At 40.6% G+C, this 25,807-nt stretch overlaps 2 protein-coding genes across 3 annotated transcripts in view; both read left to right on the top strand.

Moving 5' to 3' along the window:
• Positions 1 to 25,807, top strand: part of PLAA (phospholipase A2 activating protein) — a 256,162-nt gene that overhangs the window by 21,733 nt on the left and 208,622 nt on the right. The gene's annotated exons all lie outside the window — the stretch shown is intronic.
• CAAP1 (caspase activity and apoptosis inhibitor 1) lies at positions 1,331 to 24,256 on the top strand. Of its 2 annotated transcripts, none has more exons than XM_068176710.1 (6): positions 1,331 to 1,487; positions 2,485 to 2,685; positions 4,199 to 4,283; positions 4,883 to 4,958; positions 13,905 to 13,978; positions 21,580 to 24,256. In XM_068176710.1, the coding sequence occupies exons 1-6, from the start codon at positions 1,356 to 1,358 to the stop codon at positions 21,921 to 21,923; spliced, it is 912 nt and encodes a 303-aa protein (XP_068032811.1). In that variant the 5' UTR covers positions 1,331 to 1,355; the 3' UTR covers positions 21,924 to 24,256. The 2 variants fall into 2 exon arrangements, with proteins under 2 accessions (XP_068032811.1, XP_068032812.1); XM_068176711.1 differs by lacking the exon at positions 1,331 to 1,487 and adding an exon at positions 1,691 to 1,822.

Genomic DNA, 25,807 nt, shown 5'->3' with positions numbered 1-25,807 from the left:
GAAAAAAGAAATTAGGGTACTTAGTAAATTCTAACCCTTTTGAAAACAGTGTCAACCCATGCAAATATGTATCATCTGCCCACAAAAGTTTTGATACCACTGGTTTTGTACAATTTGCATCCAGCAGACCTCTACCTACATGGGGCAGTAAGTCCCATTTGAAGATCCAGCCCAATATGGACAAACTGGACGGCAACATGTTTGAATCTGGGAAAGAAAGCAGACAAAAAAGAACACGCATTCTGTTGTGTTCAATAAAGAAGAAAATTATTGCATATCTTTGCACAGTAAAGATTTTTAATACAAATTCTCTCTGCATAATTATGTACATTTGTCTACCCTAGTCTTTAATTTTGACTAACCTCTTTAGGATAATAGACTGAGTTCCCTCTGTAACTAATCTTGTGGGTGGCAGAAAGCTGATCAGTGTCTTAGTAAATTGCACAAAGCAGTCACCTGCCTAAAACAGGCTTCTCTGCTGCAATTCCTAATTGTTGGCATCCCATGAAAAAACTTTTCCAGTACTCATTAAGTATCATGGAAAAAGTTATTGTTGTTCCAAAGTTATTGGCAATACCAAACAGCTACCAAGGGAGGAGTATGAAGGTCCTTGCAGGATCGAAACAGGTTGAAAGTCAGGGAAAAGATCAGAATTAAACAGTAGTTACAGAGGATAGAACTGTGGAATCATTGTAGAATCATCAATGCTGGAAGAGAATTTTAAGTAATCATCAAGTCTACCATCCACCCAGCATTATCACTGTAACCATTGAACCATTAATCCACACCACCAGCACCAGATCCAGACATGTCTTGAACACCTCCAGGGATGGTGACTCCAACATCAGGGACACCTATTCCAATGCCTGACCACCCTGACAGTGATAACTTTTTTTTTTTTTTTTTTTTCTAATATCTAATATGAAACTCCCATGTCTCAGTCTAAGGCCATTTCCTCTTGTCCCCTCACTGCAGGCACGGCAGCAGGGACTGACTCCCACCTCACTACACCCTCCTTTCAGGGAGTTTTAGAGAGCAGTGGGGTCAGCCCTGAGCCTCCTCTTCTGGAGACTAAACAACCCCAGCTCCCTCAGCTGCTCCTCGTGAGATGTGTTTTCTAGGCCCTAGACCACCGATATTTGTGTAAACTGGTGGCGTGTCCACGCGTGGCTGCAGTTTTACCCTGGCCTGGCTATGCCCAAGCCATCGCGCCGTACGTTCCCGGGGCATCCATCTCGAGCCTTGGGCGCGGCCCCGCCGGCCGCCGCAGCGCGGGGCTGGCAGGGGGCGCTGCCCGCGAATCCCGCCGGAAGCGGCGCCCTCGTGGCAGCGCGCGGTGTGCGCGAGTTGCGGCCATGCCGGGCAGGAAGTCTTCCAAGGAGAAGAAGCGGCGCCGCTCGCGTTCCTGCTGCCCGGAGGGAGCTCCGGGGCCAGACGGCAGCGACAGGAAGCGGCGGAGCACCGAGTCCAGCCACGGTGCCCTGGAGGTAGGGCGGGCGGAGTCGCGGGGTTTGGCCGGTGCCGTGCCGGCTCTGCCTTCCCGGGCGCGCGCCGATCCCGCGTCCTGGCCGCAGAGGCCTGCTGGCTGCAGGAAGGGCCGGGTTCGGTCGCGCTGGTCGGTGTGCGGCTGCAGGGAGCGGCCGAGCGGGCGGCGCGAAGATGGACAGCACAGGCACAGGCACAGGCACAGGCACAGGCACCGGCCGGGGCCGGCCGAGCCCTGGCGCACGTCCCGAGACCACCGGTCTGTGTTTTCCAGGTGTAAGAGATGTGGCATACAAGCTCGGGTAGCCCCAGTCGTGGTTCTCATACTTGTGGCATTGTGAGTCTTCTCAAGGATGTGTTGGTGTGCAAAAAATGGTTGTGACATGCACGCCTAAGTGAATTCTGAGGCTGACAAAATATATTTCTGGCTAGTGGTTTGGTTTTGGTTTTTTGTTTGTTTGTTTAGTGGTTTTGTTTGGTTTTGTTTTTTTTTTTTTTTTTTAATTAGTTTTTCTATTCTAGATGTCTTCTGCTGATATATGAAGGATGTATTGTCTAATATGAAGCCCATTTTAATTCTGTGAAAACTCTGACACACAGGGGATTGTATGCCAGTTTCTGTTTTAGCAGGGTAGCTGTAAATGATGAGCTTTATGATTTAATTGCTCAGCTAATCAGATGGATTTCTTCTGCGTTAAAGCATGCTTTCTTGTGTAAGCACCAGCTAAGTATTTGCAGATAATATTTCCCAGTTAATATTTATGAGTACTTTTCACTTCCTGAAGCTTTAAGCAATTTTCCTAGCACAAGAATGTTTTCAGTAATAAAATATGTAACTTCGGTAATGCAGTTACCTTGCAATATGAAACACTGGAACTTGAGAAGTCCACATTAAGATATACTTTGCATTTATGAAGGGAAAATTATTGCAAGCACAGGTGAAGCTGTAATTTTCTGTCTTCTCTAATTCACTAGAAAATGTGCCTTCCTTGATTTTAGGAAACAAAATGCAATGTACGCTCTGGAGAAAAACTGGAAGAGGCTGAACAACCCAGTGATATAGAGGAAGGAGGATTAGATCTCACTGTGTCACTCAAACCTGTCAGTTTCTACATTGGGGACAAAAAGGAAATGCTTCAACAGTGTTTCTGTGTCATAGGGGAGAAGAAACTACAGAAGATGCTGCCTGATACTTTAAAGGTACTGAAATACACTTACCATTTATATACATACCATAATCTTGAATGCTTGCTTAACAAAGAATACTTGTCTCTCAAGCCCAATGCATTTACATTTTAACAGATGCCTGTATATTTCTCAACTAAAGAAGTTTATACGAAGTGAAGTACCTTTCTTAAGTAGTCTCCCTTTCATATGTCCGAAAGTGAGATTTCTTAAAGATTTGCTGTAATTATTTCAGGTTACTCCTTTTGCTGCTGCTCAGCCATTTCTCAACTTCATGTTTAGCTTTAGACTGTCCCTCTGTACTGGTTAGTTAAATGCAAAAGGATTTTCATGGTTATGAGGAGTAAATACAGTTGTGTTGTTCACTAATTAATAAGCTGATTTGTAAATAAAATACTGATTTCTGCTTGTGGCAATTGATTTTCTTTGTATGGTATTAAAGCAATGTCTGAAATAAGAAAATAAAGCTCATTCTTCATAAGCAGCTTCTGAAGCTGTAACTCCTATGGACTAAAGCTGGAGTTTTACTAGCTTAAAGCATACACTCTTTGAGTCTTGTGAACAATAGGACTTAGTAAAAATAAATTAGGCTAGCAGCATGTACAGAAGAAGAGGCTGCAAGTGAAATGTCATCTGTATAATGCTTGTTAGTAGTTGTAAATTTTTTATCTTAATGAGTTGTATTATTAATGTGAGAGAGACAGGACTTCTTCATTTTAAACACATGGTAAATTGCACACATGTTCATCCATTTCTCATCTCTGGCAGAAGAAAAAGAGGTTGAGAAGCTGGAAGGAAAGACATTAATGAGTTTGTAGAGAAATTGCCTCGTAGTGTAGAACTAAACTTACAATATGACTGTGAGTGTTAAAACCTGTTTAGCAGCTCCTAATTTTGGTACTTGTACATGGTATCATAGCTCATTTGAAAATGTGAAATTACCAAATGTCACCAAGATGTATGAGATGTGAAAGTTAACTGGAATACCGATAAAATGTATGGTATCTACCAAGCATGAGAAATGGATTGCAGTTTACATACTTTCTTTATTTTGTGTCGTTATACACATCTATTGTTGTGTTGTCAATAGTATTATTTTCTCCAGTTTGTGGACTTGGATTCAACAGTCGCCTCTGATCTTCACAAGCTTAATTACATAACTCAGCTTCCCCCTAGTGATGGAAACCTAGGAATAACTAGGTCTGCAGTTGTTTGTTGTTCCATGCTTCAGACATACGATCTGGTGTTTCTGGTGCTCAGTTTTGCAGCTACAGTAAAAACTCCAAGCCATAGGTCAGGTAACTGATAGTGTGTATTGCTTAATTTTTCAGACAAAATCCACACATATGCTATTTCTTATCATAACTGAAACATCTAGTTTTCTACAGCAGTTTCATCAATGCAGATCAGAATATGGGAGAGGCTTTAATCCAGATTAACTCTTCATTACAGTTAGACATTACATTTTAAATTACTCTCTTCTCAGAAATTTTTAGTAGCTTCTGGTTTGTTTTATCTGTCTTCTTAGAACTGTTCCATGGATGAAATCAAAAGACTTTGCATGGAGCAGTTGGAGCTGTTGTCAGAAAAAAAACTGTTGAAGATACTTGAAGGTATGAATGAAACTTTAAGACTCCACTGTACACCAGAGAATAGTCTGCCTCAACCCCATTTGCACTCTTTCTAGCTACTTAAATATATATGTATATATACAGACACACACTAGTAAGTATATATTAGTGTGTACATAATCCCTCAGTTCCACCAAGACACACAGTTCATGTACTTTGATTAAAGATATGACATTCCAGCTTTTTGCGGCTTTATTGAACTTGCAATTGATATTTAAGGAATATAGAACTTATTTGTAAGCATATTGCTGTCTTGTCAACAAAGAAAAACTCTTCGAGTCAGAGTGCTCCAGAGTATCTTGCTGTTAATTCTGTACTTTATTTTTAGCACACATAGTATTGTAATAAGAATAGCCAATCAGATTTTTTGTAATCCAGTATAAATGTATGTGTAGCTAACAGAAGACTCACAAATAAGGGTTTTGGTTTTGACTAAGTCTAATTTTAGAACTTCTGCTTTAAGTGGGAAAAATCCTCTTCTGCTGATTGCAATAAAGTTAATAATTAATACTAAACCTAATTATGTAGTATTAATTATATCACTTTCCTAAATTTTCATGTTTGAAACTGTGTATATCTAGGCAAAATTGGAGCTGATTCTGATACTGACGAGGAGGCAGATGGAGGAGACAAGACTGGAGGTGATTCAGTCAGTCAGTGAGTAAAAGACAAAACACTTAAACTTAATTTAAGGAGACTGAACAATTCAGAGATTTCTCATGAGCAATGATCAAATATATATAATTGAAAGACCCAGTTGCTATATCCTTAATTAATTACTCTAGTTGAATGACAATGAACTGTGACTACTAGCAAGTGCTAAAATTACAGACATGACTTTGTCACTTTGTGGCATGAAGTGTGTCTTGAGCACATAACTGGGTTCATAGTGGCATACCACCCATCAGCTGAGTTGTGGTAATTAAACTTTCATACTTGTGTCCTGCAACAGAAGTGGTGTGATTTAGGTTAACTGTCTTTGTGTGAGCTAAAGCAGTAAGCCCCTCCCACTTAGGTCAGTGAATTGTTTAAGTGTACTTTCAGTTCAGCTGAGATTTATCTCTTCTCTTTCAACTTTTCATTCTAGTCCTTCATTCCTGCCTCAGTTGAAGCAGCACTGACACTGTTTAATGCACTCTGTATAAGGAGTGCTACAGAATGTAGAGTTTCAAGAATAGAGGCTTCTGGTTTCTTGCTCTTATCTTGGCATCTAGCAGTTTTGTAAAAGACAGCCCTTCTTAACCTTTTCTTAAAATGCTTCTCTGTTTTTTAAGGACCATTTCTTTGTCAGGAGTTCACCTGTTGGATAGTTTCTATGGAAGTAGTGAAGGGAAAAACAAAGTTACTAGTTATGCACAATGCATCAAATTTAGTGAGGCTAACTTGTTTCTAGAAGACTAATAAACTTTTATGTTTTCAATACTGACCTAATTACAGCTGGTCCACAGATTCAGGATAACAAACCTCTGAGACAGTACAAGACAATGCACCAGAGATGAGCAGATTAAAGTAACCTCCTAGCTACCGGTTTGGTTAATTTATCTAAACCTCCTAAATAAGAACAAATGGATGGGAAAGGTAGTAGCACTTATTTAACTTTCACATTCTGGTCAGTATTTTTCTTTAGCAGAGACCTGGTTTCTGATCCCATGTTTGATTCAAAACAAACTATGAAGTTATCACATAATTTTCTTTGATGACTTCTCCTTATACAAATATACTAGAAATTGGAGTGAATATAAAGTTATGTTTCATTCTTTTCCTTGTGATACAGTTTTAATACCCTTTGACACTGTTTCTTCTAAGGTTCCATTTGGAGCCCATTGTTATTGTATCCCACTGTGCTATTTGTTGCCTATGTGATCTGTGAATGGGGTCATAATTAGTCAGCTTTAAAAGCTAGTTTTCTAATTTTGGACATTGCCCTCTGCTGGCTGTTTAGAAAAGCAGATAGAAAAATTTTAAAACTACAAAATATGGTAAATATTGGGTCTCTTTATGTAGTGCAGTGGTCTCTTTATGTGGAGTAGTCTCTGTTAAGTGATTGATAATTTGCCAGTGAACTTCTAAATAGAATGAGAAGACAGATTTGCTGGCTAAATAATAGTAATATAAATACCCAAGTTTTTTTGATTTCCTGAGAAATTATGTGTTGTTTTGGGGTTTTGTTTAAGGCCTAACTCACAAGCTATTTACTATTGCAAAACATGTGAAATATTCTTTATTTCCAAGATGTATGGCAGAAGTAGTGCTGCTGGATTTCAGTAGGATTGTTCTGTGTCTGCAAGATGTTTCAAAGCTACTGTTGATACATGTATTTATGATCCTTTGATACAGTAGATTGTGTAAATTCTTTCTTATATAGAAATTATTTGAGCTGGTAAAAATCTAAAAAGAGGAAATTAATAAATAAAACTATAAAATAAGAAAAATTAGAATTTAGCAGTTTTTATCTAGTGGATATCTGAAGACACTTAACCTATTTTCCCATGCCAGTTAGGAAGGTTTCAGTAACTGACAGTAAATCAAGAAGAAATTGTGTTTATAAAAGGTAAAAGAAACTGAGGGATGTTGTTCATAGTTGTAGAGCAACTTGCTTCCTTTGACAAACAGTGGTTGAGATGCCCCTTGTTCTTGTATCTGTAACTTGATAGTTTGGGGTTTTAGACCCCTCCTAACTGGGCAGGCAAAATAGGATGTTTTAGGAATTGGAAATTTTCTTCTCCCTTTCAAAAATAGCATTCTGCATTGGTGGGTGCTATCTGAGAGCCTTGGCTCCACAATTCAGCTGTGTGCTGGCATTAACAAAAAGAAAACAAAACAGAAAAGCTGCTTGGATGATAGAAAAATAAAGGGATAGGAGAAAATGAGAAGAATTAAGGTTTTATGTTAATCTTGGAGTCCAGTGCTCAGTAAGTAGACCAGTATGATACTTTTACAACTGTAAACAGTCACAAGCCCTTTTTACGAATAGTCTAATGTTTGGGCCTTGGGTCAGCTTCAATTTTCAAAAATTCAGAAATTTTCAAAACTTCAGAAAACTGTATTTCAGCAACAAGTCAGCTACTAGAGAGGCTTAAGCTGCAAGTGTGAAAAAATAGTGAAAACTGCATTGCTAAGACAAGCAAGCATTGTTTGTAATCATTAATTATAATTTAATCTGGATTTAAGTAGGTAAATTTGTTTGCCCTGGGAATAGAAAAGACTTTTCATAATAAAAAAGGCAGTTTCTCTGTTTATATAATAACTGTTAGTTCTTCCTAGGTTATCTTCATTGCTTGTGGCTTTCATTTAAATTACTTTTTTTTCCTGCATTCTATTATAACTTATTTGTTTTAAATCTGACTTGTATTAGTTGTTTTCATGAAAATGTAAATGTAGAAAGGGAAAAAGTGAGTAGCAAGTTGTACTCTAATCAAAAGTGTTTTAGCGGATTGGAAACATCCCTTTGTTTCTTTCATTATTGTCCTTTGAAAAAAATAAATTCAACAAACATACCTTTTGCAATCTGCATATATCAACTGAAATCCAGAAGGCTTGAATCAATACACCTAGAGAAATTTCAAATTAAAAAGCAAATAGCTCTTTAGAGACTGAGAGTAGTTTCTTGTCTGTACCAGCTAAAAGTAGCAGGGATTTAGCTAAGTTTCTCCAGGTACAGGAAATTTGCAAAATTCAGATCTTTATGTAAAGCTTTTAGATGGTATTACATCTAATTGTAAATTGAATCTTCCTTTTTTGGTTTTTGCACATATCCTCATTCTGTTACTGGAGGTGGAAGTCGTGAGGCTTTTCTTAAATTTCAACCATGTAAAAGCTTCACATGCTTACATTACCATGTAAAACATTTGCTCTTTTATTTTATCACCAGCTTGTTCTCTGTGAAGCATTAGAAATCCTGCAATAACCATGCAGAAAAACTGAAGAAGCAGGGCCTGTATTTGCCAGTGAGTGGAAAATGCTGTTGCAATAGATAAATTTTGGTTTTTGTGAGCTCTGTATAGGTTTTTGAATTTGCAGTTCTCAGATTTTTGTTGCTGTTTCTGTGTTACTGTCTGCAGTAGAATACTGTTAAACTGACAGAATTACTGTATACGAAGCTTCGAACTAAACATCAGGTATTTAATTGACAGGAGCCATACAATGTCTTGCAAAAACCAAGTAGGTATTCTTCATCTTGTTCAAGAAGCGTTAGCATGTTTTTGAGCTATTTCTTTTCTTCTACCTGAATTGATTCTTCAAATATCCTTCAGCAAAACAAGTGAAAGTAAGTTATATGCTGTAGTAGTAAAACACTATTGAAAGAACAAGCATTCTAATGTCATTATAATGATGAATGTTCATATGGGTCTGAGTAAATGATCTTTTGCCTTCTGTCGTGGTTTGACATGGAAGTGATTTTTTTTTTCTCTTCAGGAAGTTGGGTCAAACCAATCAGTGGTCAAGTTTGGATATTGGCACCTGAAGTGACCACTGAAGATAGGGATACGCCTCTGAGAACACAGGGGGTTAAAAGCAAGAACTCCCAAGAGCTCGCTCTCTTTTGGTTCCGGTCAAGGTGCTGTGCGGACCTCCCCTGCCCAGCCGCGGGCTGGGTGGGGGAGGGGAAGCCATGAAGCCTAGTCGAGGTGAGCCGAGGGGTAGAAGGACTGGAACCGAGCCAGCTCCTGTAGACGGAAGGGTGGAGAGAAGCGGAGATGTCTTTGTCATTCCCCCCCCCCCCCCCCAGAGAGAAGAGATAGAGAGTCCGGACGGCACCTGTAACTTTGCCGGCGCGGAGGAGAAGGGGGGGGAGGAAGGCGCCCAGCCTTGGCCTTGAGTATCGGCTGCTGGGCAGAGATATCAGCCGTCCAGGGAGTCTGAGCTTTTAACCCTTTCCTGAGAAATGAAGGCTTTGTAAAATATTGCTCCTCCTTGATTTGAAGTAGAAGAGAGACAGTCTGGGATCCGAGATGATGGAAGAAGAAATTCTCGAGTTGGAAGGAGATGATGGAGTGGCTTGTGGCTGGACTTCTCTTGTTAGCCATAGACTGAACCAAATTCTCCTAACAGAAGCTGCACTTAGGGTGGTGCGTTGGTGTGCCAGGAGACCTGTTTCAGTGATTACCAGCAGAGGAGTAGAGGGAAAGTGTGGAGAAGCCCTCTATCTTCAAGGAAGAAGAAGAGGAGCAGAAGACCTCTATTCTTGGACCCTCAGCCCCAGGGGAAAATGGGGGGGACTGTAGTCCCAAAATGAGAAACTGAACTGTTGTCTCTTTTGGTCCATGGCAAAGCATCCTTAAAAGAGCCCTGTGAGCAGTCTGTCCATGCATGGTAGTGAGAGCACTGTGACATGGAAAGGAGAGTGTCACCATGGCAAATTTCCTCCGGGCAGTTGCCATGTGTGACATGGAAACACAAGGGTGGCAATTGTGTTTCCTGGGGGGGGGGTCTGTGGCACAGGAGAGACTCCTGTCTCCCTTGAAAGACTGAGTATTTGAATATCTGAAGGGGAGCAACTTGATCAGGATCCTGGGTGGTGTCTCACTGTTAGGTTTGTTTAGAAATTAGGTGGGAGGAGGAGGGGTGTTTTGGAAAGTCTTCATCCAGGATTTAGTGTTTGTAGTTTTTTTCTAGTAGTAGTAGTTTAATAAAGTTCTTTCTTTGTTACTAAGATAGGCCTGCTCTGCTCTGTTCCTGATCACACCTCACAGCAATTATTTAAAAAAGTATATTTTCATGGGGGCGCTGGCATCGTGCCAGTGTCAAACCATGACACTTCAAAATCATATTGGGCTATTTTTTTTCACTGAGTGAAAATTTGCAGTTTAATATTTGCTCTTTGAAGAATTTATAGGCATTTTCCTACTTTGCAGTCAACAGTACAGTTTTTGCTTATTTTCTTTTGGAAAGGTTAGCAGTTTAAAATTTTTCCTTGTTATAACGTGTTGTGCTCCTGGCTACTGGGCTGTTCACAAGCATGCAATTGCCATCTGACGTTTACCCCATAAGACAATTTGGTTATTTTCAGTATTTGGAGTCACTGTAACAACCAGCTACATGAGTCACTGAACAGATACATCAGCATTTGGCTAATTTGCTTCACTGCCTTCTATTCTTGTGGTGTCCTCAAACACCACCTGTAACAGGACTGATGGACTTTGCATAGCTCATTAAACTATTTGATTAATACCTGTCTTTTGAGATACCTTTCTTGAGAAGCACTACTTTGTAAGAACTTTTTTCCCTTTTGTTTTTTTTTAAATTGCTACTTAATGCTTGTTAATTATTTTAGTTCTCATTTGTCATTGAAAACTATCCTTGTAACAAAAATTTGCAGGAATCTTTCAAGGGCGAGGGACTTCTGGAAATGGTTTTTAGGCCTGGAATTAAGTGCAAAGGCAAATTTTAATTCAGGAAGGTACATCATGTCAAAAATAACAGAGGTCTTGATCTCAAGTCTCACTGTAGATTTAGGTGAATGATACTTTTCCTTCTGGTCTCCAACCCTAGTGACCACTGAAACCTGGTATCCCTGCCACCAGTATTGGAGAGCTACTGTCTTAATCCTTAGCTATCTGCTCCTCTGCGAGTACTCCTTTTCCTAACCTTTGCTGTATTTTTATCCCACTTTGCATAATCTACTGGAGTTGGGTACCAAATCACCTTCAAACCCAGATGCTTTGAGAACTGTACAAATTCCTGTAGCAAATTGTGTACAGAAAACATTTGTGTGAGCCCAGTTAGGGATTACACTAGTGTGGCCCATGCCAACATGAAATGCATGCTCTACATAAAATAAGGTAAATTTAAATTTACAATATTTGTTAGAAATACTAGCTGTAGTTAGCTTCTTTCTGCTGAAAAGATCATACTGTGAAAATGTTCTGTTTAAAATAATAAATTAAAAATGTTGAGTTTATTGCTTGGAAGATTGACTTTGAACTTAATTACCATCTTGAGGGAGAAATATAAAGGCTGACAAAAGGGAGAAACTCCAAAGTACTACTGTCACTTACCAGCATAGCATGAAAAAAGAGAATATCAAATGTGTCTAAGGTCCCTTAATTTAAAATAACCTATCTTCTGCTCCCATTGTTTGAAGATCGGCCTTTCTTAAATGTATACCACAGTACAGATAATTAGGGAAAAAATGTTTTTCACTAGCAAACAGATAAAACAAGGCTAATAAGTTAAAAGCCAAACAGATCAGTGAACTTAAAATGCATCTGTTGGGCCAGTAGATGGTGCAAAATGCTTGCCTATGAAACAAAGTCATGAGGGTTCACCAGCAATGCAGTCCAATCCAATCTGTTCTGAGAGGGTAAATCATGCTGTAGAAGTACTTCTGTGTCCTAAAAATTCTTTTGCTGACAGTAGGTAGTCTCTAAAGGAATGTGGGTTTGCTGTAATTATTGTTGAAATCAAGGCATCAGGAGGAAACTTTACAAGTTTCAGTGTGTGATTTTTTTTTTAAAGTTGGTAATTTCTTTTTACATGACTGTTAAAATGGTTGTGGATAATTTCACAGCCAATGAACTATAGCGGTCACTTTGTTTTCTCTCAAAGAGATGATTACAATTCCTCATCAGACATCAAGGTGATACCAGAGTTGTGAAATCTACTGTCTGGATACTACTGGTGCAAGATCAGGATTTTTCAAATGGCACTTTGCTGTCCAGTGCAGACATAACTACTGAGTTCAAAATGGTGAAATATGTGTGCGAAAGAGGATGGGTCAGGGGCAGCCTAAGCTGCTTCTGCTCTTAGTGATGATCAGGGTACATTGCAAGGTAATTTTGGTCAAGAGTTAAGTAACTAAATATAACAAATTGTTAGGAGTTGCTTTGAAAAAAAAAAAAAAGCCAAAAACCCAGGTGGTTCCATCCACATCTGCTGACCAGTAGCTGTTCACAGGTGTAGGCCTGTGATTGTCCCCATTAGCTGATAATGTTCATCTCTGGGATATCTAGTTCTCTATTATTGTCCTTCAATTTGCCTATTTGCAGAACCTAGTCTATTTTTGGAATTTCGCCTCTGATTTTACAATCTATTTGATACCTTAGTCCCAGACCTTGCATCCTGCTTGTTGTCTAGACTAGCTTGAGGTTTGCTGGTGAATAACAAGCATCTGCTTACAGCTGCATGACACTGAAAATCCTGGAGAAGGTGTACATTTTTCGTTCTGTCTGATTCTGGCAGTACAGTCCTGTAGGCCCTTCTGAGCTGTGGTCCCCTTTGCAGTTGCTGGCATACATGTGTGGGCGTATTTAGATTATTCTCACCTCATTTGGAAAAGGAGTTAGTGTAGCCATGTGGCTCAATAAATAGGCAGAAGAGACTGGTGTCCATGTCCAGGGCATTGCTAGGCAAGTGTATTGACGTATTTATTGTCCTTAATGAGTTATTGCATGGTACTTTGCACATTTATGTTCCAATGGCTAAAAAAAGGGGGAGAGAAAATGGGAATCTGTTGATGTAGCCTTTGCCACTTCAGAAAAGGAAATAGAAATGAAAATAACTGCCTCTCAGACCACGATTTCTAGAAATATTATTGTGTTCCTCCTTCTGATAAAAACATTGGACACATGGAAAAAAACCCAACTTGTAGAGCATGAGGAGGATAGATATATGTTCACTTTCAGGAAAGCCCTAAAGGCCATTACTGAGAAACAAGTTGTTAGTCATTATATTGCATCTGTGACACCAAAATACTGCTTCCTTTTTATAGTGTTGTTAAACTTCCATGGCCAGGAGAACTGCATTGATTCCATATTAATACAGATTAAGCCAATGACACACTAACATTCAGTTTAGAAATTTGGCAATTCTGTTGTTAAAATGCTCACTGGATGTGGCAAACAAACTCTTCCTGTGATTCTGAATCGTTCCACCTGTGCCTTCCTGGATGTTTTACTTTATTTTCAAAGTTTGTGTAACTAGTATGTCTGAAGTACATGAAGGACATCAATCTTTCACTGAAGTGTCTCTTCATTATACTTGTGTAAAGAGTTGAAACCCTATACATCAAGGGTAGAAGTCTTTACCTAGGAGAAATAGAGAAGTGTGGGTACTGAATACACTGTAATAGCTGAGTTGTAAACAGTTTAAAAGGCATCCCTTTGTGAAGCAAGAAGATTCTGGTTTAGGAGAGGTTGGTGATGGTCTGATGATAATTTCATGAGAATAATTTTTTACTTTCAAAATAATACAGTAAATAGTACTTGAGTGCAGCAGAAATTATCATCTTCCCAAACTATTTAATTATGTGACAATTTCTTTTTGAGTTTTACAGAAAAGCTCCTAATATGAGGAGTGTTTCCTTTGTAACTGCTCAGCTGGGGTACCTCAGTTATAGCCATTGAGGATTGTTACTCTAAAAGGCAAGGATGCAGTGGAAATTATTGCTTTATCCTTGTGTATCACAAGGCAAAACAAAAAAAGTTTATTTTTGAGTGCTCAGATTAGCTCTCTGTATTCCTTCTGCCCTTATTCCTACTGTGTTGCTTATTCCTACTGTAGCTGGCTTATTGGCATACCACCTGATAATTTTTTTAGTTTCTGAAAAATGTTCTGTTAAATTTTAAATTATGGTGGTTAAAATGTGTTCCTAATTTTTTCCAGACAGGACAACAGTATAGACTCAACTTCTTCTCTGAGAGAAGACAGCAAGGTGGAAGGCCAGGAATCAAAACAGGGTATGTAATAGAGAAAGATGAAATTTTGTGTTCTTGATATTGGCCAGTGACTAATTCCAGGTAGCTGACAATTCTCTTGTGAGCAGAGAATGAACATACATTGAGAAAGAGTATTTTGTCTTGTGTACTTTCTCTTCTTAGATGGCAAAAAATGCAGCTTGTGAGATGTTCAAGTACTACAGTGATTGGCAGGATAGAAAATGCAAAGGCCCGTAAGTTTTTGGTGCACATTTGTACTTTCTACACAAGAAAATAGTATTTTTAGCCTGCAGTAGTATTTGTTTTATTCCAATAATTAAATCAGCACATGCAACAATTGCCAGTATTAGTTTGTGCATGAAGCACTAGAACTATAGGTGTTTCTGTCTCAGTGTGTTTATTTTCATTTTGACTGGCTCTAAGCAGAAAGATCAGAAATAGCTTTTCCAGTCAAATAATGTTGCAAATTCTTCTAAGCTACATTTCTCTTCTGCAAAGATCTAACTTTATTTACTTCTTGCAACTGCTATTTCACAATTCAGAATGTTGTCTAAAAGATGTCTCTTGGAATGACTTTTGAAATATGTTTCTTTTCTGAATTAGTGAGAAGAGTTAAATGAGAAAGGAAAGAGTCATACATAATAACAGCACCAAAACTCTTGGGTGTGAGTTGCTATGACTGTGAATAATCCTTTAAATGTTGCTTGTTGTACTATTGGAGGAACCTTCGAACTGACAGATTTCCTGCAGATTTCTTCTGCTTCTGTGTTATCAAAGGGAATTGATGGTTACGGCAAGTGATATTGTTGTTTTTAATGACTTAATCAACCAGAGCATCATGATGGCTTTGGGCTATAACAGTGGCTCCATTCAAGATGTTACCTTTTAAGAACTTTTGAGAATATTGTATATATTAGAAAGTATAACGGCAGTCATGCTCCTTCGCTGCAGCCTGAGAAGCTGTGGGAAAAAGAAGAGAGAATGAGACTAAGCAAAAGTGGATAAAATTAAAATTTAAAAATGGAATTAAGCGTGCTAAAATGAATTTTGCAACTGTAGATGAAGGAAAAAGTAAGAGTTACCAAAATGAAAAAGATAATGACAAATGTCAGCCATGATCCTTATTACTGTAAAAACACAAGTGTAAAAGAGGGAAATAAAGCCCGTTAGCTCATTAAACATCCGTAGGCCAAAAATCCTGAATGATCACTGAATTCCAGAGTTTTGAATGTTCCAATTTCTAAACAGAACCCAAGGTTGTTGTGCCCAGTTTCTCATCCTTACTAAGTCTGGGACAGACATGAATGACTTAATATTTCATTCCTTCTTAATGTGACCAATTGATTCCAAAAGGATTCCTACGGTGGGCTGACCCCAGCCAGCAGTAGGCACATACCAACCCCTCAATTGCTTGTCCCCCAGTGGGATAAAGGTGACAATCAGCAAAACAAAATGAGGACAACTTAGGAGTCAGTATAAAGATTCTTCAATAAGTGAAGCAAGAGTTGTACATTGAAACAAAGCAAAAATCAGAGACTTAGTTACCACCTCCAGTTGGCAGCCAGATTTTTAGCCACTTCCTGGAAAGCAGAGACTCAGCATGCATGACAGTTACTTGAGAAGGCAGATGCCAGTGTTGTATGGTGGAGCATATCCCTTAGTCAGTTTGGCTCAGCTGTCCTAGTTCTGCGTCCCTCCCAGCCTCTCAGTTTACTCTCTGTGGGGTCAGAGTAGAAACAGAGAAAGCCCTGAGGCTATGTAAGCACTGTGTATTATCAACATGCTTCAGAAACAAATCCAGAAACAGCATCATGCATTCTGCTGTGAAGAAAATTAACTCCATCCCAGCCAGACTCAGTACAGGTCAGTTTAACTTTGGCAGTAAATTAGGATGATCAGGCTCAGATGTTAAGTTTCAGGCTTTGAACCACAGTTCATCCAGTAATGCAGCTGATTTTCTGATCCATGGGAATGCTGCTTGGTTTACCAGCATGTTAGTTAAACACTGACTGATATTGTGAAGAAAGACAGAAAAACTACAGTTTCTTAATCTTGTTGTTTCCCATTCTGATCTTTCATGTAGATTGTGACTTGCAAGGTAAAGTTAAAAAGATACTGTTCAAAGATTATTAAATTTTATGGGAAATAGAGGAAACTGCATATGAAACTGAAATATTAATCTTAAAATTACTCTTGCAGTAGGAGCAGGCCAAGACTACTTAGGATCAAAGAAGACCCTTGTATATTCATCTCATGAGTAGTTTTTATACACAGTGCTGTGAGGAGAATTTTTTGTAGCCTTGTTTATTTTTTAGGCTTTCAGATTTCAAAATTGTGACTTACTTTGCTTAAAAAAAAAGGCGAAAAGTGATCTGTGAACTTCTTTTATTTGTCTTAACATATATTTTCATGAGCAGAATTTGCTTTCCCGTCAGTTTAGTTTGGAATTTTTGAGGTGCCACATGCCTTAGCTGTGTATATGTGTGCATTCTCAGGGAGAGTGTGCAGAATTCTTAAATCTGAACTTAAATGCTGTAACAATCATAGCCTGATACAGAGTGATCATAAGTGAGTAACTGAATTGTGTCTATAGTACAAAACATTTTCAATGCTGAATCAACAAAACTCTAATGTTTTACAATATTACTATTGTTCATAAAAACATTTTGAGCTGTTTTGATCTTCCTTTCCCGCGGCGGCTCTCTGTGTTTCCCGGTCTCCGGGCAGCTCCGGCACCTAGAGCAGCGCCGCCTCCCTCCGGGACTTGGGATTGCCACGTGTTTCCGGACTCGGCTCCATGCCGCAGTCTGGGTGGGGGTGCCAGCGGATTCTCGCCACTGAGAGCGAGAGACACCAGTAAAGAGTGAAGAAACATCCGTATTTCCCCATGCTTGGAAGGCTGAAAGTCTTTTATTGCCTCAGGGAGCTGCGCCGAGGCGCCGCGACCCGCTCCCAGCTTGCGCGTGAGGAAACACGGCCTCAGGCACTCCGAGGCATGAGATTATACTGGGGAGAGAGCAAGGAGAGCAGGGACCCTCTCGCCCAATGGGGGCAGGCGCTGTGGCGATGACGTGGACCACGGCACCCAACGGGGACATGGCCGCGGCAGACCCCGGGCTGTGGGGCAGACAAGGGATGGGAATTCGGAGTGAGGGGCACTGAACCCTCTGGGCAGGATGGGGAGTGGTCACAGGAGTGGCTCTAATATCCAGGGAGTGAACAGCCGCGGGGAGGGGAAAGGGGAACAAATACAGGGGCTGTGCGGGGGTACACAGAACATGGCTAGCTAAGAGATCAGAACCCCTAACCTAAACCCCAAACCGTGAATCAACATATCACTCTTTTTCAATATATAAAGAAGAACGGTGTCTTGGTCTTCTTCGCTGCTTGTCTGGTTGCTGCTTCTTCACTCAGTTCCTGCTACAGCAACGGCTGCCCTTTGCAGATGGAAAGGGTCAGCTGCGATGATGCTGGGCGTGGTTTTTCTCTGGGTGTTTGGGTGTAGGGGAACTGGGAAGACTTTATTACAAAACATGGACTGGGGACACACATGGACTGGGATAATAGGAAGGGTTTTTTCTGTGGCTTTGGGGAAGAAATTTTTCCTTTTAGAGGTATGCAGCTTTTTCCCTCTTCTCCTTGCATTGTCTGCGGTTTGATGCCACCCCCCGATTGGTGGGGTTGTCTGCTGCTCCCACAGGCACTTTGATGTTGTAACTCAACACCTGCACAACTTGATAAATCACAGCCCCCCTTGAGGTGCTGGGACCTGCCTTATTTCTGTCCTCACGCGAGGCAGATATGCGTTCCTGTTTCAGTTTTTTGGGAAAGTGGGGTCTCCCTCCCCCCTCCCGCTGTCTCTGGGGGTGCCTTCCCCAAAAATGGACACTGGATTACAAAATGTCCTTTCTGATCACAGTGGAAGCATTGGAGTTTTGATGGAGGTTGCCTCGGAACAGCGTTCTTTGGAGGCACGACATTCACAGCGACCACGTGGTTTCTGGGCTTTTCAGGGATCTTAAGCCGTGTGTCATCGTTCATGGATGTTGTTTCTGGGACGAACTTGTCCTGGACCTCTGATCCCTCTACATGTCTCTCAATTATCCCTTTGACCCGATCCGTGGAATCTGCAAAATGCTCAGAAACCAGCTCCTGCCCCACCTTCTGACTGCTTCCCTCCCTCCCGGCTCTCCGGGAACCATAGGAATGCAGGAACGGGGGCTCTTGCTCCCCCCTCCCTCCTCTTCCCCCCTGCCCAGATTCTCAGGACCCATGGGAAGATGAAGGTAGAGGTCCCTGCTCCTCCCTCCCCCCTCTTCCCTCCCACCCGGATTTCCAGGGCCCATGGGAAGATGGGGACAGGGTTTGGGGAACAGGACAGATGCTGCCTCCTTCCTGAGGCAGCGGGGTGGAGACAGCAGAGCTCTCCCCCGAGGGAGAGGGCAGGGTCGATGACTCAACTGGGAGAACATGTAAAGGATTGGAGGGAACGCCCACAGGAGGGGGAACAGTGGGTGAGGAAGTGACCTCATGTCCCAAGGGGGCGGCGCCCACGCCTCAGGGAGGCAGGTAGGGGTTGGGTCAGAGGTGGGGATACAGGGAACGAAGGAGATAAAGGGATTATGGGAAGAAGAAACCCCTCCACGTGGCTGCCCTCCCTCTTGGGAATACAGAGGCCCTAGCCACATGGCTGCGGCTTCCTCAGGGGAATAAAGAAAAGGATTCAGGGGAGTAGAACAGCATGGGGTACCACCAGAACTAGGGTTTCTAACTGGGAAAAAGGGATTGGAAAAGGGGTTTGGGGTCAGTTCCTCAGCGGAGTAGCTAATTTCACTAAGGCGGGGGTGCCAGGACAGCTCGGGGGCGCCAGGAGCACGGTCCACATCTGTGGAGCTGCCCTGCGCCTCAGAGTGGCGGAGTACTCCTCACTGCCTACCAGCGTTAGGGGAAAAAGGGGTAGTAGAGGGAGATGGGGAAATGGGTTCAGGGGAAACAACAGTTTTGCCCGATGGCTCTTTCCTTTCCCTGCTCGCTTATCGCGTGGACCCCTCTTTTACAACCTCCGATATCAGCAAATGGAGGGTGGCAAAACAAGCTTTAACAGAGGGATCCCTGTGCTCAATTTCTTCCACCAATTTTTCTCTCACCCTCTCCCAGAACTCCTTTTTGCGAGCCTCCTCCGAATTTACACATGGAAAGGAAAAGCAAAGCCATCGTACAAACTGCTTAACACAACTTTTGGAGTGGGGGCCCTTCACCGAGAGGATAGCCTTGACTAGGGAATATAGTTCCTTCTGTTGGGTAGTTAGCATGGTCCCCATGCTACTTCTACCCACCCGACCTCACCCTTGGTGCAGAAAAAACGGGAAAAAAAAAGCAAAAAATGCAAAAGACCCCAGCGGCCACCGCTCACGCTGCGCGCTGCGCATTCCGTACCCTTGGAAACATGGCAGAGCCCACCCATGTGAAGTATTAGAGGGGTGCCCCCCGTCGCTAAATACTCACCAAACTGGAATCTTTGCAAATAAAAGCTGCCACCAAGGTCCTCGGTCTCGGAAAGTTTATCTTCTTCGGCTCTTCGTGGCCGTGAAGAGTTTCACTTCCCCTCCTGCGGGGGGAAAGCACCGCGTGCTTCCCTGTGGGTGGCGGAGAGTTCACTGACTTACTTTGGGGAGGCGCCACTCCCGTTTTCAGTCCAGCATGAAGCACTGTCCCGGCATGGATGGCGGCTCAGCAGCGCGGACCCGTGCCGGCGGCGCGGCTCTCCGCATGGCTCCCAGTGCTTCGCGGTGATTCTCCGCCTGCTTCAGTGGCTCCGCTGGCCCTGGCCCCACACTTGGGCATCACTCGCGGCGTCTCTCTGTGTTTTCCCGGTCTCCGGGCAGCTCCAGCAACTAGAGCGGTCCTGCCTCCCTCCAGGACTCGGGATCGCCGCGTGCTTCCGGACTCGGCTCTGTGCCGCAGTCTGGGCGGGGGTGCCAGCGGATTCTCGCCACTGTGAGCGAGAGACACCAGTAAAGAGTGAAGGAACGTCTGGATTCCCCACGTGTGGAAGGCTGAAAGTCTTTTATTGCCGCGGGGAGCTGTGCCGAGGAACCACAACCCGCTCCCAGCTTGTGCGTGAGGAAACACGGCCTCGGGCACTCCGAGGCACGGGATTACATTGGGGAGAGAGCGAGACGAGCAGGGACCCTCCTGCCCAATGGGGGCAGGTGCTGTGGCGATGACGTGGACCATGGCGCCCAACAGGGATGCGACCGGGGCAGACCCCGGGCTGTGGGGCAGACAGGGGATGGGAATTAGGAGTGAGGGGCACTGAACCCTCTGAGCAGGATGGGGAGTGGTCACAGGAGTGGCTCTAACAGCCAGGGACTCGGAGTGAACTGCCGCGGTGGGTGGGGGGAAAGGCGAACAGACACAGGGGCTGCACGGGGGTACATAGAACACGGCTAGCTAAGAGATCAGAACCCCTAACCTAAACCCCAAACCGCGATGCAACATTTTCCTTCCTCCTTTTGTTTTTTTTTAAGTAGAGAAATTGCATTTATAGCTTTTGAAGTAGTGAATATTGATTTTTTTTTTAACACCCTCAGGACAGGAGGAATGTTGTAAACCCCAAGAAAAATAGATCTTTCTAAGGTTTTTGAGCACTTTGCATGTATTAGTACCAAGTGCATACAGGTACCAGAAAGCATTTAAGATGTTTAAAAAAAGAATAACATTTTTCTAAAGCCTTGTTTTTCCTGTTCAAGTGATAAAAATGGTATTACCGAAAGTAATAAAAAGTAATATACTTTTAAAGTCTGTGTAATCAGTAACTCTACCATCACCTGAATACACATTATTCATTTTAAGCTGGAACCAATCCTGCTCTATATTTCCACATTTACAAAAGCTGTTGAAAGAGTATGAACTTCTGAGGCTGGTGTCAAAAGCAAGTCTTGCTGTAGCCAAATTGAGAGAACAGTTAGTTAGGTTTTGTAAGAGCTTTGTTTTTATTTTATTGAGCTGCCTCTCCTAATTATGTTTTTAAAAATACACTCTAAATTTCAACCACAATTAAAAATGAAAGTCTCAAATTACTCCATGTTTTTACATGGAGTTAAATACATCTGGAAGACTAATGACAAGTTCTGAGTAGTTGCACGATAAGTAGAGTTTCTATTAATTTTTAGTATTGCGTCTCACTAAAGTCCCACTCCTCTTAAAATACATTACATAGTTGAATTTTTGAAGTTGCATTCTGAAAATTGGGTTTACTTAAGAGATAAATGAAAATCAGTTTTGCACTGCAAAAGCTTTATTTAATATAAAATTTTATGACAGTTTAATTAGGAAAATAGGTAGTGTAACTTCACAGGAGGGAATAAATCTTTCTGGTACTGCGGCTTTGCTATACTGCATGTTCTTTTAGGATGGCATAAAGATGCATTAACATTTGTATAAATTATCTTTAAAAGCTGGAGGAGACAAAGAAGAGGAGTTGGTTATACAGATTTTTTTCTAGATTTCTTTTCACTCTATTAATTTGCAGAGTAACAGTTTAAGCAGAAATGATTTTGTAAGTTGAGATAAAAACAATTCTGTTAGGCAACTTTGTGATAGTTATGTTTGTGTTACAGGTAAGGGAGAAGATAGTGACGTCCTCAGCATAAATGCAGATGCATATGATAGTGACATAGAAGGCCCATGCAATGAAGAAGATGGTCCAGATGTGCAAGAGAGCACTGTCAAAAGTGGAGCTGGCCAGATAGATGACCTTCAGAAGGACATTGAGAAGAGTGTGAATGAGATTCTGGGGTTGGCAGAGTCCAGCCTGAAGGAGTCCAAAACAGCAACCTTAGCTGTTCCTCCATCAGAAGATGTTCAGCCATCAGCACAACAGCTGGAGCTTCTGGAACTCGAGATGAGGGCCAGAGCTATTAAGGCTCTGATGAAAGCTGGTGATGTAAAGAAACATCCCTGAGACTGTTCAGATTTTGTTTTCACTATTTGTTTTGAAGAAGGTGATGTCTGTTCTCTTCACTGCTACAATGTGTTTGGGTTGGGTGTGACATTCCTCATTCAGACTGTTGTGTATCCTGACCTGTGGTTCAGTTGTTTTGTTGCCTTTAGTGTGCTGCTTCCATGACATGCACAATGGTTGATGCTTCCTTGAGACGAGGTGTCCTTGTGCTGGGTCACCACCTCAGGGAGTCACACCACATATGGAGCTATGCCAGGTACCTGGTGCCTTCCATAAAGGTTGTTGTAGAAACTTAGAATCGTTGAATGGTTAGGGAGGAAGAGATTTGAGACTGCTTAATTCTTCTTGGGCCCATCTCATCATAACGTAGATATTCTAATTAAAATGTGATGCTTTGTGTAAAAGCATACTCAGTTTTTTTAAATTTAAATTCCTAAAGGGAAGGATTTTTACCTTTCAAATAAACAGTTGAATATGTTATTTTCAGAGTTATGAAAGTGCCTGAAAGAGACAGAGCAGAGTTTATTTCACTGCCACGTAGTTTTTTGTCACTTTTCTCCACTTTTATCTGTTGTATTATAACTGAAGAAAGCAGAGTTTCTTGCTAACTGGAAAACTTTTCTTTTGAATATTTGGCATAATATTTAGTAAATCAAACAGTTCAGAAGACATTGAGCTTTCAACATTCAATTGATATAGTCATTTAATGTCCCCTGAAAGTAGGAAAATCCACCTAATTTCAGCCAGTTACATGCTTTGCAACAATAGCAGACATAATTTCCCCTACTATTATGTCATATTACTGCAAACCTTAGTCTATTCAGATATTATGTCTTGAATTCTTTTAAGGTTTATAATTTTCTTTTAGTTCTTCCATTTTATCAGTTTTCTTCCTTCTCTTTATTCCCTTTCTTTTTTTCCATTTCCTTTTAAACCCTTTTCTGTAGCAAGGTTCTTGTATATTTCTTAAGTATGGTTGATTTTCTCTACAACCAATATTATTGTAAAATGTTAGTGCAGTGTAACCTAAAACCTTCATTAAATACAACTGATAAAATTACAGAGTGCTTCTACTAAGTGATGTCAGTGACCTGGGTGAAGTGTACCTGACTCGAGTGGTATCCACATCATCAACATATTTTCTACTATTTTGTAGCAAATTGAGGTTGTAAGTGAAAACATATATACACAAATCAAAATGTAAGTACTGTCTCAAAATCTGTGGGTGTTGTCTTTGGTCAATTTAATTTAGCTTTTTGGTGAAGTTGTGTTTTATTTGAATCCAGAGAAAATAAAGAAGTAATCAGAGGTCAGCTGGCAAAACTTCGATGTGCTGTCTTCTCTTCTGCAGAGTCATAGGCTGATGGGGCTGTGTTGGATTTCAAAGATACACATTAGTGCTGCTGTACTTAGGTCATTAAGGCACCGAGTACCTCACCTTGCCTGCTGTGGAAGTGCAAAAACTTGCTTGCAATGGCATTTCCTGCATCACCAGAAGAAGCCACATGTATGAAGTTTTTTCAGTGATGTTGCAAAACAACACATTTCAGTTCTTTGGCAACACAAAAATACTGGTGGAAATAATGATAAACTAGAGTGTAATTGCCTTCTACTGACTACTTTGTGAAGGTGTATGGTATTTATTATTTTTCTACTGGTTTTCCAGGTCACCCTTAAAAGTTTGTTTTATAGCATGTTGAACTGTTATTATTTCAAGCTCTAGCAAGAAGTTGCAAATGCTAACTGGCATGTAGTGTGACAGAGATGAAACAGGTTTACTATGCATATGACAGATAAGATTTGTAATTACAGCCTAATTAAATTCAAAATTAAAAGATGAGAAGTATTCCAAGAAAATTCAATTAAGCTGTTTACAAAAAATAAAAAAAATCATGTGAGATACTTAATGTGATTGGTTACACAAGTGCTAATTCATTTTTAGGATATTGTACTGTTGCTGCTAAGGTTAAAAACAGATTAGCTAAATTACATGTGTTCTTGCATTGATTTGTGTCACTGAAGAGTTAAAAAAATCCAGTGTATTTAAAATACTTATTATACAGCTGTTTTGTTTTTCACTTTTAAATATGTCTGTGATCTTTCCTTGAGAAATAAATTTATTATTTCATTTGGAAGAAGAGGCAATTTATATGTAAAACATATTGAATTATTTATGAAATGTTAAAATAGTGTTACTGGGTTTTGATCAACCATTTTGTCAGAAAACAGATATTAAACAATGGGTGTTGGTCAGTATGAAAAAGATCTTTTGAGGGAGGAGGAGGGTTGATTGTGTGTGTACTAGATGAATAAAAAGGTATGAATCCACAGAGAGTCAAAAGTATTTCTCTCTGTTTGGAGGTTTTGCTGTTATGATGATTTCATAGAGAATAATAAATAGATTTCAAGATGCCAGTTTTGAGAGGTGGATCCCAAATATTTCTACAGAAAAGAATTAGTTCCCCTTGTAACACACTTTTCAATATAGTATTTGCTCTCAAAAGTATTTTGTCTAAGAGACTTTAAGCTATATTGTATAATATGTTCTTTGCTGTTTGAAATTACTGTAATCGTTAATTGTAGTAAATGAAATTTTGATCACTGATAACTACAGGTTGTTTTTAAATGTATTTGAAAAACAGGGAGTCAGATAATCTGTGTAGGTAATGTAAGATGCTGCTGTTCTGACCAGATACTGTTGAGATGCTGGGTGAAACACGAGCAGTTCAGCACTACATTGTAAGTCTTGCTGATGGAGTCAGCTGGGTAGCACTTTACTGCAGCCTTGTCTGTATTTAAGGGAGCACAGTGTCAAAAACAGCGGCCACCTCAGGGAAACCTTCCATTGGGACAAAACGTCTTTTTACCAGCTGATCCAGTACAGTGTGAGAACTTTAAAGTTTGTAAATGGTTGCTTGGTTATCACTATTATTTTTTAAAATAATGTTTACAAAAGCAGTTACTGTAACTAAAGTTGCTTTCTTTTTCTTCTCTGGCTAAAGCATTCTCTAAAAACATCAACTGAAGAAAGGCTTTATGCATGTGAGTGCATAGTAAGTTATTATATGGCATTTTATGTGCCTATCTTAAAATTATAAACACTGATTGAGCTTTATGAGATCACTGATGCTGGTAAATATGCCCTTTTCACAGAAGATAATTGAAGATTAATTGTGAAATAAGCCCTTTAGTCAGGAAGGGAGATGAGGTGGTTGATTGATCCAGAAACATAAGAACAGCATAACTTTAGGAGCATAGGCACCAAATTAAAGACTGATTATAAGGTCCTGCAATTTAGTCCCAGTAGTATAAACCTTCATGTTTATTGCTAAGTGAATCTGCAGCATATGTAGAGAAGAAAAAAGTTTTTTCACCTTATTTGTGGCCAAATACAAATGTTAAAATACTTGATTTTGTGGGGGAGAGGCTGAAATCCCATATTTCTTGGTTCTTTTTTAGCATTAATATTGAAATGTGTAAACAGAATACATAAAAGGAGGGAAAAAACTACTGCTTGTAGGAAGGGCTAGCCACATACCACTTAATTAAGGAAAGATCACAAAAATTTAAATCTAAATATTACATATTTATTGCATTATACAGCCCAATAATAACATGAAAGGAAACCTCAAACCAAATATAAACAGAGAATGGAACATGTTCATTTGTTCATTCATTGCATGATCATTTTTTAAGCAGTGAGTAAAGGTAACTTTACTCACTGTTGATTATTGTCAATCTCAAAATTGATTTTTTTTTATCTAATGGTTTTGCAAAGCCATGAATTGTCTAATCTAAAGCCTTGCACTCCATCTTGTTTTTCCAGACTCCAGTCAATCCTACTTTACTTAAGAAGTCTCAGCTTCACTTCTCTAGAATACTGT

Source organism: Anomalospiza imberbis, chromosome Z, assembly GCF_031753505.1.
Source record: "Anomalospiza imberbis isolate Cuckoo-Finch-1a 21T00152 chromosome Z, ASM3175350v1, whole genome shotgun sequence".
In the NCBI taxonomy this organism is placed as follows: Eukaryota; Metazoa; Chordata; class Aves; order Passeriformes; family Viduidae; genus Anomalospiza; species Anomalospiza imberbis.
Note: the sequence above shows the minus strand (reverse complement) of the source record. Positions and strands in the feature narration are given on the sequence as shown.